This window comes from Ornithorhynchus anatinus, chromosome 6 (assembly GCF_004115215.2).
Source record: "Ornithorhynchus anatinus isolate Pmale09 chromosome 6, mOrnAna1.pri.v4, whole genome shotgun sequence".
In the NCBI taxonomy this organism is placed as follows: domain Eukaryota; kingdom Metazoa; phylum Chordata; class Mammalia; order Monotremata; family Ornithorhynchidae; genus Ornithorhynchus; species Ornithorhynchus anatinus.
In genome coordinates, this window is record NC_041733.1 from 12,379,588 (window position 1) to 12,394,118 (window position 14,531).

At 46.6% G+C, this 14,531-nt stretch overlaps 1 protein-coding gene across 2 annotated transcripts in view; it reads right to left on the bottom strand.

Moving 5' to 3' along the window:
• Positions 1 to 14,531, bottom strand: part of GABRA3 (gamma-aminobutyric acid type A receptor subunit alpha3) — a 150,594-nt gene that overhangs the window by 11,226 nt on the left and 124,837 nt on the right. For both annotated transcript variants that reach the window (XM_001514179.4, XM_039912433.1), the window contains 3 exons: positions 10,722 to 10,865; positions 8,895 to 9,047; positions 2,124 to 2,335 (listed from right to left, as the gene is read on the bottom strand). In XM_001514179.4, the coding sequence (XP_001514229.2) occupies positions 2,124 to 2,335; positions 8,895 to 9,047; positions 10,722 to 10,865 (509 nt within the window). The remainder of the gene's footprint in view (positions 1 to 2,123; positions 2,336 to 8,894; positions 9,048 to 10,721; positions 10,866 to 14,531) is intronic.

A 14,531-nucleotide genomic window follows, 5' to 3' on the forward strand; every position in this document is an offset into this window, starting at 1 on the left:
GAGGGGGGAATGATGGTGACCAGAGAGATTAGTGGCTTCTGGATGGGCTGGAAGTCACCTCTAATGTCCGCCCCTCTGCCAGGGGATTTCTGGGTTTTGGGTCACAAAAGGCAGGACAGACAGATGTGCAGGCAGATAGATAGGAAGATGAATGAGCCCGGATGCCACCTTGCTGCCCCCAGGTCCAAACGGCTTGGACCACTGGGTGATTGCTCCCAGCCAAGAAGCTCATCCTAGATAAGAGCAGAAGAATTCTCTTGAGGCCAGCAGTTCTTAGGATAAGTGAGAGCTGTTAGACTTCTCATTTCAGCTTGGCCATCTACTCACTGAATGTGCTTGGGAAAGTCTTAACCTTCCTTTGCCTCCTTGGCTTCACAGAGAAGAGGAGGTTGTGGGTGGGTACTGAAGACTTGGAAAAGCAAAACAAGCCAAAAGGCACTGCGGAAGTACAAAGATAATAATAATACTAATGTTGGTATTTATTAAGTGCTTACTATGTGCAGAGCACTATTCTAAGCGCTGGGATATACAGGGTAATCAGGTTGTCCCACATGAGGCTCACAGTCTTAATCCCCATTTTACAGATGAGGCAACTGAGGCACAGAGAAGTCCAAGTGACTTGCCCACAGTCACACAGCCGACAAGTGGCAGAGCTGGGATTCAAACCCATGACCTCTGACTCCCAAGCCCGTGCTCTTTCCACTGAGCCACGCTGCTTCTCTAAGATGAGCAAGGCTCCCCATATCCTGGAATTCTCTTTCCCCCCTCCCTTGGATTTGCTTTAAAAGCCTTTGTTTAGAGCAGACATTTTGGCCTCTCCTCCCTGGAGCTCCAAACCCTGAGATGAGTTGCATGTACATGGCCCTTTCCTGTTATTGATCAGCAGAACACATGGCAGAGCACCAAAAATCCAACTCAATTCCAGACTGAGTGACAAGGACAAAGTTGATTTCAGAATTGATAAAATAATAGAAACGAGGCACTGATCGGCTAAGGTAAGCAGTTTCTCTGAATATGGCAAGGTTAGAATGGAGACCAGAAAGAGGATGCCCAGGCACCCAAGCTGGGGTAGGTGCCTTAGAAAGAAAGGCCACAGAGTTGCTACTAGAGAAGCAAATAGCAGGAAAAGGAAAAAGGCACACACTTTGCTAGTGGCAGTCTTCTCAACTGGACATGTTTCCCTCGGTATTTGGGGAGGAACCTGGACTCCTGGGGCTAGCGAATGCTGGTGTCACCAGCCAGGCCTGCTCACATGCCTGTCACTGAAGAAAATGTTCAGCGGCCTCAGTGATGGTCTTCAAATTGATGAAGAGCTAGAAGAGCTAGATGCTGACTGTTGTTTTCCATGGACAAGATAAGGAGAAATGTGTGCAGCAAGAGGGATTTAGGTTAGACAAAAGGAAATGCCTTAACATAGTGGTTAAACACTGGCCCAGGAACTGAGAGCTCTCCATCATGGGTAGCTTAGATGCGGTCCTTCTTGGAGGTCTATAGGGATGCAGGAATCACTAGAGAAAGCAGTAGAGAATGGTGAAGGGCTGGAGGGAGGGGAGTCCATCCCCTTTCACTGTAACTGATTCAGAATCAGGTAGACTTAGTAGCAGACATACCTGGGCACAGCCAGAGAGTGAAAGTCACACTGACTTGTGCCAGGGCAGAAGGTCCAGAGCAAAACTGAGTGAGTACAAGGAGATCACTAGAGGTTTAGGGATTCCTGGGGAACATAGTCACCCCATTTTATCGACAGCAGGAGCATCAATTGGCACAGGGTACGTCCTCCCAGGCATCCTACCTCCTGCATGAGTGCCTCCACTCACACTGAACACCAGTACCTCTTAACTGCTCTGCTGCTCCATCAGCACTACAATGGCAACCCTCCTTCTCCTCCTTCCTTGTGGCCCAACCCAGGGTCTTTGCTTCCCACCCATCAGGCCCTCCCTCATAGGTGCTGAGAGCCGCTCCAGTCAAGACCTGCATTGATGACCCCAGTGAATAACATCCAGCCACTTGAAGTGCTTCTGGGCCGTATGCTGCCCACTCCTGGTCCCAATGCAGCTCTCTTGTGGGACGCCTCTCCGCCCCACCCCCCTCCCACGCCCCGTGGCCTCCTCGCCACCTCTCACCTTCATCTCCTGGGCCTCCAGCACCTTCTTGCCATCCCAGGCCCAGCTGCGTTTGGTGAAGTAGTTGACCGTGGCAAATTCAATCAGCGCAGAAAACACGAAGGCATAACAGACGGCTATGAACCAGTCCATGGCCGTCGCGTATGCCACCTTAGGTAAAGAGTTTCTGGCGCTGATGCTCAGCGTGGTCATGGTGAGGACCGTGGTGACACCTGAGGGAAGAGAAGAGCAGAACCTGGCACCGTCAAACCTTGTACGCTTCCCGCTGGTCGAGGACTCGGCCTCTACCACATTTCTGATATCCAGGGCAGGTGACAAAGTCTGCAGGCTTATCTGGGCACCTTCGGGGGTCCCGGGGACTCCTGGGTGGGCTCTGGCCACGGCCCTCCTGAGGAGAACTCAGGTGGAAAGTTGCAGCTTCAGTGACACCAAACAAAAGTCACCGCTGGGACTTTTCAGGAGCCGGAGGTCTGCCCTCACTTCACTCTCTCCCTTCTCCGAAGATAGCAGCCTGCATTCCAGCACAGGGCCTGCTTCTCCTTTTTACATGCCGTGGTGTGAGGGCAGTTGGAGGAAGGAAGGAGATGAAGGGAGAAGAACTTGTCTATCCATCTGTCTACTGTAAAGTGGGCCTCCCTCGGACTGATTCATCTTGGGAGACCCAGAGGAGTTACACAGGCGGAAGTTAGGAGGGATGATTTGGGCCAGTAGTGCCAAGGCGCTGAGGCCTCTCTGCCTCTATTTGGTCTTAAAAAGAGTGTTTATCCCTCAGAGGGAGCAGGGCTGAGGATCTTCTTGGGAGATGATTTGAAATAAAGGGGTTTCTGAACCCAGAATTTGGGTTCCTAAGAATTTGCTCCTTAATGGTGCCACACTAAGGGTTGGATGTCAAATTTTGCCATATCCTTCAGGTTTTCCTTCTTTCTCATTGAGTCTTCCCTTTCCTCAGTACTTTTTGTCTCTGTCTCTGTCTCTCTCTCTTACACACACACACACACACACACACACACACTTGAGCATGTCACAAGAATATAGTCAATGCCATTGCTGAATCATACCAATATTCTGTTTCCTCCAGGGACCAGAGAATGCTTTGAAAAATTATGTGATAATTGCCCTCATTACATCTATCAGTGTGGCTGGAGACAACGTCAACTAACATCCCTAACTTTTCCTTCTAATAAGCCAACATGGTCTCTCATCCTTGTATTAATTTATCCCTCACTTTTCAGCTCCCTAACTTTCTCCCTCCATATAATAATTTTGGTATTTGTTAAGTACTTTCTACTTGCCAGACACTGTACTAAACACTGGGGTGGATACAAGAAAATCGGGTGGGACACAGTTCCTTTCCCACATGGAGTTCACAGTCTTAATCCCCATTTTACAGATGAGAGATAAATGAAGCACAGAGAAGTGAAGTGACTTGACCAAGGTCTCACAGCAGACAAGTGGGGGAGATGGAACTAGAACCCGGGTCCTTCTGACGCCCAGGGCCGTGCTCTGTCCCTTCAAGAGCACGGTACAGTGCAGTGCGGTGTACTCTGCACACACAGTACGTGCTCAATAAATACCACTGATGGATTGATATCCCTACCTTTCCTTCTACATTATGAGTCTCTTGTCTGTAAATGTATTCAAACCCTTATTAAGCCAACATTTCTGGTTCTTGGGTGGGAACATCGCTGTGGCAAGAGGGAAAGGGGACTTGTGACGGTGTCCCGGCGGAGTCCGGGCGTCCCCGGAGTCAAAGGCGGAGTCTCCACCTTTGATGGCGGAGGTGATGAAGTGTGAGTCTTCAGGGACTGGGTCATGCATGAGGAAAAGCCAGGATGTGCAGTGGGGTGGGAAGGAGGGAGGAGAAGGAGGATGAGGTGGAGTCCCCAGTCTAAGGTGAAGGGCTAAACTGTAAGGGAAATAGATAGGCACCAATAAGGGACCAATAATAATAACTGTGGCATTTGTTATGTGTTTATTATGTGTTAAGCACTGTACTAAGCATAGGAGTAGCTACAAGAGAATCATGTCCTACATGGGGTGTGCAGTCTAATTAGGAGGGAGAACAGGTATTTTTTGTTTAATGACACTTGTTAAGCATTATGTGTCAAGAACTACTTTCTGGAATGGGGTAGATATTCAGGTTGGAAACAGCCCCTGTCCCACATAAGACTCAAACTCTTACCCCCATTTTACAGATAAGTTAACTGAGGCATAGAGAGGTTAAGTGACTGGCCCAAGGACAGCAGACCTATCTCTTCTGGCACAAATGTATGCACAGACTATGACCACTACGGACATTTAGACTGGGAGCACATTAGTGGGCAGGGATTGTCTCTATCTGTTGACAAATTGTACATTCCAAGTGCTTAGTACAGTGCTCTGCACATAGTAAGCACTCAATAAATACAATTGAATGAATGAACTACAACCCCTCCAGGGCCTGTGGCTCTGGCAAACCATCTGTTGAACACAACTGCCCCCTCCAAGCTCGCCACATCAATTGATCGATCATTGATAATTACTGAGCGCTTACTTACGCCTGCAGACTGTAAGCTCCTGGTGGGCACGGAACCTGTCTACCGACTCTATTTTACTCTCCCAAGTGCTTAGTACAGTGCTCTGACTACAATCAGCACTCAGTTAATATGACTGATCGATTGACTGAAGTACTTGTGGAGGGAATCTCACCATGGGTTAACAATCCAAGGTGCTCCATTGTGCAATGACAAATTGAGCAGGGAGTAATCAAGGGAGCTGATTAGCAGAGACAATTTATGAGCCATGCCTTGAATCAGCCCAATAAATTAATAATATTGCTTAGGACTAATTAACACAGTAAGTGCATTTGTAGCTCAGTGAGCTATGATAAGGGGCCGAAATGTTCAGACACCCTCCTGCCATCTCAAATTTTTCCAGGTGTAATGCTCTTTGGATGAAGGACATTTTAATCAATCAATCAACTGTATTTACTGAGCTCTTACTATGTGCAAAGCACTATACTAAGCACTTAGGAGAGCACAATACAACAGAATTAGCAGGCACACTCCCTGCCCAGAGCAAGCTTATGGTCTAGAGAGGGAGAAAGACATTAAATAAGAATAAGTAATTTATAATATATAATTTAAAGATATGCACATAAGTGCTGTGGGACTGGGGGTGAGACAAATATCAAATGTCCAAAAGTCACAGATCGAAGTGCATAGATGACCCAGAATGGAGAATGAGGCAGGGAAAAGAGGGCTTAATCGGGGAAGGCCTCTTGGAGTAGATGTGACCTCAGTAATGCTTTGAACGTTGGGAGAAAGGTGGTCTGGCATATATGGTGGGGGAGAGAGTTTTTTTGTTTGGTATTTGTTGAGCGCTTACTATGTGCCAAGCACTGTTCTAAGCGCTGGAATAGATACAGGGTCATCAGGTTGTCCCCCCGTGAGGCTCACAGTCTTCATTCCCATTTTACACATGAGGTCACTGAGGTCCAGAGAAGTGAAGTCACTTGCCCACAGTCACCCAGCTGACAAGTGGCAGAGTTGGGATTCAAACCCATGACCTCTGACTTCCAAGCCCAGGCTCTTTCCACTGAGCCACGCTGAGAGTTCCAGGCTAGGGGGCAGGGTGGGAAAGAGGGCGGCGGTAAGATAGACAAGAATGAGGCTCAGTGAGTAAGCTGGCACTAGAAAAGTGGAGTGTGTGGGCTGGCTTTATGGTAGGAGGTCAGTGAGGTGAGGTAGGATGGAGCGAGCTGCTTGGGATCTATGTCCTGAATTCAACTTTGAGCAGCATGTCTAATTGCCTCCATATCAGTGCGTCTTTGGAAGACCACTCGTGAGTGCTGGAAATTTACCCAATCCAAGGCATAGCACCCCCTTCAGAGACTATACAGTTCTTTGCCCACAGTGGGAGCTCGATAAATGCCACTGCCTGAATAAATGAATATACAAATATCGCCAATGCGGAACAAAGGCAATCGCTAATGATATATTCAATAAAGTGCAATTTTTAAACTGTGACCTAATCATCCAATCAGTGGTATTTACTGAGAGCCTGCTGTGTGCGGAACACTGGCTTAAGTGTATGAAGAGTACAATAGAGATAAAATACCTGATCCCTGGCCTTGAGATAGAATCCAGAAGGGAAGAGAGATCTTAAAATAAATTGCGGGCAGGGGAAGCAATCGAGTATTAAAGTTATATACAAAAGTGCTGTGAGGGGAGGGAGTAGGGTGGCCACTTTAATGTTTAGTGGGTACAGACAAATGCACAGGCGATAGAGTAGGGATGAAAAAATAGGGTGGAAAGATGAGAGATTAATCAGGAAAGGTTTCCTGGAGGTGATGTGACTTCAGAAGGGCTTTGAAGATGGGGAGAGTAGTGGTCTGCCAGATGTGGAAAGGGAGGGCATTCCAGGCAGGAAGGAAGGTGTGAGCAAGAGGTTGACAGAGAGACAGCTGAGGTAAGGTACAGTGAGTAGGTTGGTATTAGAAAAGCCAAGTGACCCAATAAAGGATTAAATGTCCAATCCCTGGACATTAATGGCATCCTGACATCAGTGACATCATGGGGAACAAGCTCTTTGCCACTTTTCTTCTTCCTCATTTTTCCCTCTTTAACTTCTTATCTATCGTTTCCATAAAACCACCCTTGTTCTATGACTGTCAACTCTATTTTTTTAGGGTCATTTGAAGACAAATGAAATGATCATCAGGCCCTGCCCCTCTAGAAATTAGGCTCTGAGTGGGAATGAAATGTTCTGGAGCTACTGTCAGACAGAGAGTACTCCCCAGTATTCATTGATTGAAGTTTCTCTGTGGCATCCCCTACTCCCAGGAAGTAATTCTGGCAGTTAGAAGGTCTGGAGGTTTGGACAGAAGTGCTTTGAGGTTCTTGGGTAGAAGGCACCATGCAGTAATAGTGATAACTGTGGCATTTGTTAAGTGCTTACTATGTGCCAAGCAGTGCACTAAGCACTGGGGTAGATACAGGAGAATCAGGTCCCACATGGGGCTCACAGGAGGGAGACAGGCATTGAATCTCCTTTATAAAAATGAGGGAACTACGGCACAGAAAAATTAAGTAACTTGTTCAAGGTCACAGAGCGGAAAGAGTTGAGAGCTGGATTGGAACCCAGGTCCTCTGACTCCCAGGTCCGTGCTCTTACTTCTAAGCCACACTGCTTCCCTAAGTGCACAGAACTGGACTGCCCTAGTCCCACAGTGCAACCCATCCATCAACTTGAATGACACCACAACAGCCATCTCCCCTTCACTCCTCCCTCCCACTCTTGAGACTATTTTTCCCAAGTTAGGGCTCACCCTGCCCCCATCAGGGAGGAAAGCATTTTCTGGGAAGTAAAGAAACATGTACGATCCAGAGAGAAGACTGGATTACTTTCTGACTCAGACCCTGATGGCTGAGGATCTTGATCCAGTCCTGGCCGTTACCTATTAAAGGCTTACGACTTACTCCGAAGCTGGAGGCACATCAAGATTAAAGTTTCCCCAAATAAATGGGTTTTCAATGAAAGTCAAAAATCAATTCCTCCTTTTCCTGGTGCACCTACGAATCTCCCTCGTAGCTGATGGTAACTCCTGGAACAGACTTCTCTGGGGAGAAAGCCATCAGGGTGTGGCCAGGTAAGGGTTGAGAGCTGATGTGAAAGTGTCATGTTTTTAAGTGGTTTTACTGATTTTCCAGAAGAAAAATCTCTGTGGAGTAACCAGCTCTGGAGCAAGCAGAAAGAGAAGCAGCAGCAGCTCTGACAGTTTGGGTACCCTGAACAAGAACCCTATTTCTGCAAGTTTAGTGCTCACACCCGCTTCTCCCCAGGAACTCAGCAGGTGCTCATACTCTCTTCTCTCCAGAAACTCAGCAGCCCCTCATCTTTCACATTCCCTATAGCTGGACTTGGTCTCCTTTGCTGCCATTCCCATCCTACGGGGGCCTCCTCTTTGCTTTCAGCTTTGAAGCAGAGAAGCAGCATGGCCTAGTAAACAGAGCTCAGGCCTGTGAGTCAAAAGGACCTGGGTCCTTAGCCCTTCTCTGCCACGTGACCTTGGGCAAGTCACTTACCTTCTCTGTGCCTCAGTTACCTCATCTATAAAGTGGGGATTAAGATTGTGAGCCCCATGTGTTTAAATGCGCTATCCCCAGCGCCCCTCCCAATAACACTTACTTATTTTTAAACTCTGTTGCCTCCCCCTACTTGAAATTGGCATTATTGTCTCTCTCCTATTAGACTCTAAGCTCCTTGAGGTCAGGGATCTTGTTTATTAACTGAAGCAGCGTGGCTTAATGGAAAGAGCACAGGCTTGGAAGTCAGCGGTCATGTTCTAATCTTGGCTCCGCCACTTATCAGCTGTGTGACTTTGGGTAAGTCACTTAACTTCTCTGTGCCTCAGTTACCTCATCTGTAAAATGGAGATTAAGCCTGTGAGCCCTACATGGGACAACCTGATTACCTTGAATCGATCTCCCCCAGCACTTAGAACAGTGCTTGGCACATAGTAAGCGCTTAACAATACCATCATCATCATCATTATTATTATTATTACTCTCCCAAGTAATAATAATGCTCAATAAATACTACTGACTGACTGATGCTGCTAGTGGTGAGACTGCCTCCATCAGTGTCCTTGGGAGAGTGTGAGGTGTAATTCCTGGGGAAGATGGTTCCATTAATTTTGTGGTGCAAAATCCTTCCAATCTCTACTTGTCCTGAATACTCGTCCGTCTCCCCCACAGCCCCACACCCTGACATATTATTGTCGGCACTCACCAAAGACTGTGCGGGCAGGGACAGATTCCCGGTTGAGCCAGAAGGAAACCTGGGATAGGATGACAGTCATGATGCAGGGTAGGTATGTCTGGATTACAAAGTATCCAATCTTCCTCTTGAGGTGGAAGTAGGTCGTCATGACGACATATTCCCCTAGAGAAACAGCAAATTTGAGCAGATAGCAGCAAGGCAATCACTATAATGTCAGAGAGAACACTGCCCATAGAGCCACCCACCTCCTCCCATCCTCAACCTCAGGGTGGAGGGATGATGAAAAGATATTCCCATACTCCCTTGGACTCCATCCCCTGGTGTTGGTTTTGCATGAAATACTCTTTTCTCCGTCCCATTAAATTAATCCCCGGCCATATGCCAGAGGGGGTGGAGGAGAGTGTGAAGGCAGATTTTGAGGTTGGATACTCAGTTTTAGGTCTTGAAGTGATGCCAGATTCAGAAGGAAACAGTGAAGTGAGTTACTGTGCCCTGTTTCCTGTACCCCCAACCCCCCCAAAATGATTCTTGAACCTCCTGAGAGAAGAATGTTGATTTGAAATTCAGTAAGTGTTCGGGAATATCACTGATGGATTAAATGATTGATTGAAGGTCTGGGTCATATGGAAATGTAGAGTTACTGATGGACTCCCAGCTGGATTCTGTTTCTCCAAACCGTTTTTTGGTTTTTTTTCAAAGGAACTGGAGACTGGAGAAGCCAGCCAATTAAATATGTTGGCTTAGAGTTTACCAGCTAGAAGACAATGATGATAATTCTCTCTCTTTCCCCTTCTCCTTTATCTTCTCAACTCAACTCTTGGAATTCCCATAAAGCCAATAGAGGAGGTGGCACCATTTTATTTTTAAGGGAAATCAGTTTTCCCCAGTGTCTTACCATTTCAGTTGTGTTTTTTGCCTTTTTCTTTCTAAAATTTATAAGCAGAAATGGATGTGGTATTAGCATAGTTCCTGGCCTCCCCCGTGTTTCCTCCAAGGAGAAGGATGGCGATAGTACAAGTAGTTAAAGAGAGATACTATTCACATCAAGCACACTAAAGAGGAATCAATCTTAAAGGAGGAGGGACAAGCCAGAGTACACAGACGGAAAGAGGGGGAGGAAACAAGAAGTAAATAGTCAATAGCAGCATTCATTCCATACCTGAAGAACCGGGAAGATGTAAGTAGAGCAGATGGAGGGAGCTGATAAATATTTGTCATTAATCAGAAAAAAAACCATTTGTTTGAGACACTTACATAATTGTAGTGAATGCTAGTTGAAATGTGTTTTGCAAACATTACAGATTGACCTGTTATATTTTTAAAGCAAGTAGAGAAAAGGCAGCTACCTAAGAGGACCTTGAATCCCAGGAAGGGGGAGATGAGGGCCAAGACCCTTTTTCTAGCTAATATTCCAGCACCAGAAGAAATAATTTTGAGCTTCTGAGCTAGCCAGGTCAGAGCTTGGACAGACCAATTCAGTTTCGGAGGCCCCACACCAGGATGTGGAAGAATCTAGGGATGGGAGATGGGAGTTGAACATTGATCCTATCAATACCCGTGGGTATAGGGGCTAGAAGAGAAGTGAGGAAATTTGAGCTGCTCAAAATCGAGGGGAGGTGTATCAATCTATTTCTTATTGGGATTGTTGGACACACCAATATTTGAAGATCTTTTGTTGTTTCCTAAACTATGAAATGGATATTAAAGAAACCCAACAAGTGAACCCACTTCCTTTGCCTGCATCCTGACTGCTGAATAAGAAGATCTGGAGCTCAGATGCAGCTACTCCCCAGGCCTGCCCTGTCCTGTCATGGAGCGAGCCAACATTCCCAGTACCTGTACTAGATCTGATGATCTCAGTCCCCACCACATGGCCCAAAAGGTCATACTGGTTCAGGCGAGAGCCATCCTGGGCCACTTCTACGGATTTGTTCTTTCCAAGGGTCCAGGAATAGATCACTTCAGTCTTTGTGTAAGCATCTGGAGGAGGAGGAAGAGGGGAGAGGGAGGTGAAAGTGGGAGGAAAGGAAGTGGTTTAGAGAGGAGTTATTATTCAATCCCCCAAACACCTGAAATTAAAGCAAAATTCTTGGGCCCTCACCCCACAGTGTCAGGACCCTTCTCTCTCCCCCCTGCCCTCCCATAGATCCCAAAGTACAGGGACCTGTACAGAGTTCCCAAAAGGGTCAAATAGGACCAAACCTAAAACCCAAAGAGGCTAGATTAGATCCATGCCCTGATGGAAATGTAGCTTTCCACTAGATTGTAAACTCTTTGAGGGCAGGAATCAGTCTCTCGACTCTCATGTAAGGTACTCTCCCAAGTGCTTAGGACAGTGTCCTGCACATGGCAAGTGCTCAATAAGTACCACTGATTTAGTGATTTCACTCCCTTGATTTTTTTCTAATGGTATTTGTTAAGCGCGTACTTTGTGCCAGGCACTGTACTAAGCACTGGGGTAAATACACAATAACTAGGTTGGACATAGTCCATGAACTGTATGGGGCTCATGGTCTTATTCCCTGTTTTAGAGAGGAGAAAACTGAGGCACAGAAAAGTTAAGTGATTTGCCCAAGATCACCAGCATTCAAGTGGCAGAGCCGGGATTAGAACCCAGGTCCTCTGACTCCTAGGCCTGTGCTCCCTAGGTCTCTCGGTTCCTCTGATCTATATTTGTAATGTTCTCCGCTTTATCCCAGTCAGATTTTTGTAAGGTGTTTTTGAACAGATATTTTCCAGGTCCTTGGTCAGGTGGTTTGGGCATTTAAAACCTTTTTGAAGCCTGTAGATATTCTCTGAATAATATCACCACTTCAGTTGTCCTTCCCTCTGGCTTCTGAGACCAAGGTTCCTACATGAATCTTCTCCAAGCCTCATCCAGCTCTTTCTCAAAGCCCTTTATCTTGCTGCTGCTTTTAGTTCTGTGAACCTCACATTCACCATTCTTGCTGTAAGGAAATTCTATCAAAATCCTCCTCAATCCCTGCCCTTTCCTGCACCTAAACTCCCATCAGTTTATATTTGAATTGAAAACTGGCTAAGACCTCTTCCAAGCCTCAATCCTCTCTGTCCCCTTCAGCCTCACCTAAATACTAACAGGCTCTGTGGGTACCAAGCAAAGCCTGTGTTCCAGAGGGGATAATAATAATAATAATTATGGTATTGTTTAATCACTTACTTTGTGCCAGGCACTGTACTAAGCCCTGGGATGGATATAAGCAAATTGGGTGGGGCATGGTCCCTGTCCCACATGGAGCTCACAGCCTCAATCCCCATTTTACATATGAGGTAACTGAGGTCCAGAGAAGTGAACTGACTTGCCCAAGGTGACACAGCAGACAAGTTACGGAGCTGGGATTACAACCCATGACCTTATGACTCTCAGGTCCACGTCCCCTTCCGTGCCCATCCAATCAACATGATATTTCCGGTGTCCATATGGACCAGCTGAAAGCCACTGACTCCCTCGCTGAATAGAGGCGGGGAGGGGGCTTGTGGATATTTTTAGAGAAAACCCCAGTTCTGGAACTGCTTTGAGTTCTGGAAACTCAACACTCGGGTAACATTCTGGTCTCATCTTGAAAGGTCTCTGTCATTACTGTGTTGAAGAATAATGATAATAATAACAAGGATTGTGGCATAACAAGGATTGTGGCACTCGTTAAGGACTTACTATGTGTCAAGCACTGTACTAAGTGTTGGGGTAGATACAAGATAATCAGGTCCCCCTTCCCCATTTTGTAGATGAGGGAAATGAGACCCAGAGAGGTTAAGTGCCTTGCCTAAGGTCACACGGGGGCTAATTGGCGGAACAAGGATTAGAACCCAGGTGCTCTGACTCCCAGGCCCTTGCTCTTTCCACTAAACCACACCGTTCCTCAAGGCTGGGGTAGTCAAGCCTCTCGGCAGGGTTCCCCTCTGAGCTCCACCCCCTCCATTTTAAACTATTCATCATTAAAGATGCTGGATCTTATTATCTTTGGCCATTCCCCTCAATTCCTCATACAGGGCTTTGCATAGAGCTGGTGCTCAGGGTGATGTTGGTGATGAGGATTATGATGATGATAGCGATGGCTGGGAAATATCACTTCTGACTAAACTGGTCTCAGGGGACAGAAAATCTATCCTCTAGGAAAGTTGTCTTTAAAATGTCCTTTCAGGCCTGAGTTTGCCCGGGATTTGCTCGGTCCTTTGTGTACAACCAAAATTAAGCAATGCGGGAAGCACTTTGGCATTGAATGCGCATCTGGTCCAGGCCGTTATTGCTTCTATCTAAGCTGCTCTCAGGGGACAGAGGAAACCTATCCTCTAGGAAAGTTGACTTTAAAAAGTCCTTTCAGGGCTGGGTTTGCCAGGGATCTGCTAGGCCCTTTATTCATAACCAAAATTAAGCAATCCGGTAAGCACCTTGGCATAGAATTTGCATCTGATCCAGGCTCTTTCTGTTTTTTAAGGATTTTATCCCCCCTCTGGGGACCAAGCTGCTTTCATCCAAGTCCCTCCAATGGGGAAAACACACACTAGAAGTTGTTGTAGAAATACTTGCATTTATTGAGCACCCATTTTCATTCAATTGTATTTATTAAGCATTTACTTCAGTGATCTGTATTAGGTGCTTGGGAACAAAGCCAGAGAATGAAGAATTTTTTTATGGTATTGTTAAGCACTTATCACGTGCCAGCCACTGTACTAAGCACTGGGATGGTTACAAGATAAGCAGGTTGGACATAATCCATATTCCACAAGGGACTCGCAGTCTTAACCCCCATTTTATAGATGAGGTAATTACAGTTAGAGTGGTTGAAATAAATAATTGAGTAGACATCTAAACATGAGTGTCCAGGCGGGTATATGAATAAATTCATAAGCTCTAGGGTTGACTGAAGGGATGCTCCGACTCGGGTGCTGGGAAATTAATTGGGGAAAGCTTGTTGGAGGAGGGGGGATTTTAGGAGGGATTTGTAGGATTGTGTGTTGTCTTTTTGGGGAGGTAGAGAGCTCCAGGCCTGGGGAACTGAATGAGTGAGGAGATTGGACTTTCTTCAGCAACTCAAGAAGGAGGCTGCTGGGGTTAGAAAAGAGATGGAATTTTGAATCCAAACTCTTGGAATCTAGCAGGAGGGCCTTGGCTCGGAACAAGAAAGGAAATGGAACTTGCCCAGACCTTCTCTCCTAATCAGGTGTTTTTCCAACACCTCTGACTAAACAAAACCCAATTGGCCGGGCGAGTGCAGGTCCTTGGTGAGCTTATTCCCTTTCCCCACCCCTTCTACCCTCACCGTGAAAGGGGAGACACAGAGAAACCGAGAGAGGTTTGAAAGAGAGACAATGAGATTGAAAGAGACAGAGTGACAGGGAGACAGAGAGAGAGAGAGTTACAAAGACATTGAGAGAGTGACATTGGGGCAGAAGGAGAGAACCTGTCGCCATTTTATAACTTTGGGGAAGGTTGGCCGGGTTGGTGAGAGTGTGTGTACAACTGCCCTCTGCTGGACCTTCTAGATACTGCTCCGGCAGCCAGATGAAACCCAGAAAACTTAAACCACCACAAACCCGCCTTCGGCCTGTCTAAGGCTAAACACCGTTGGAGGCCACCTTTTTGCTACAAATTTGAGGTCCTCCTGGGGTGGGGTAAAGATGGCCGTG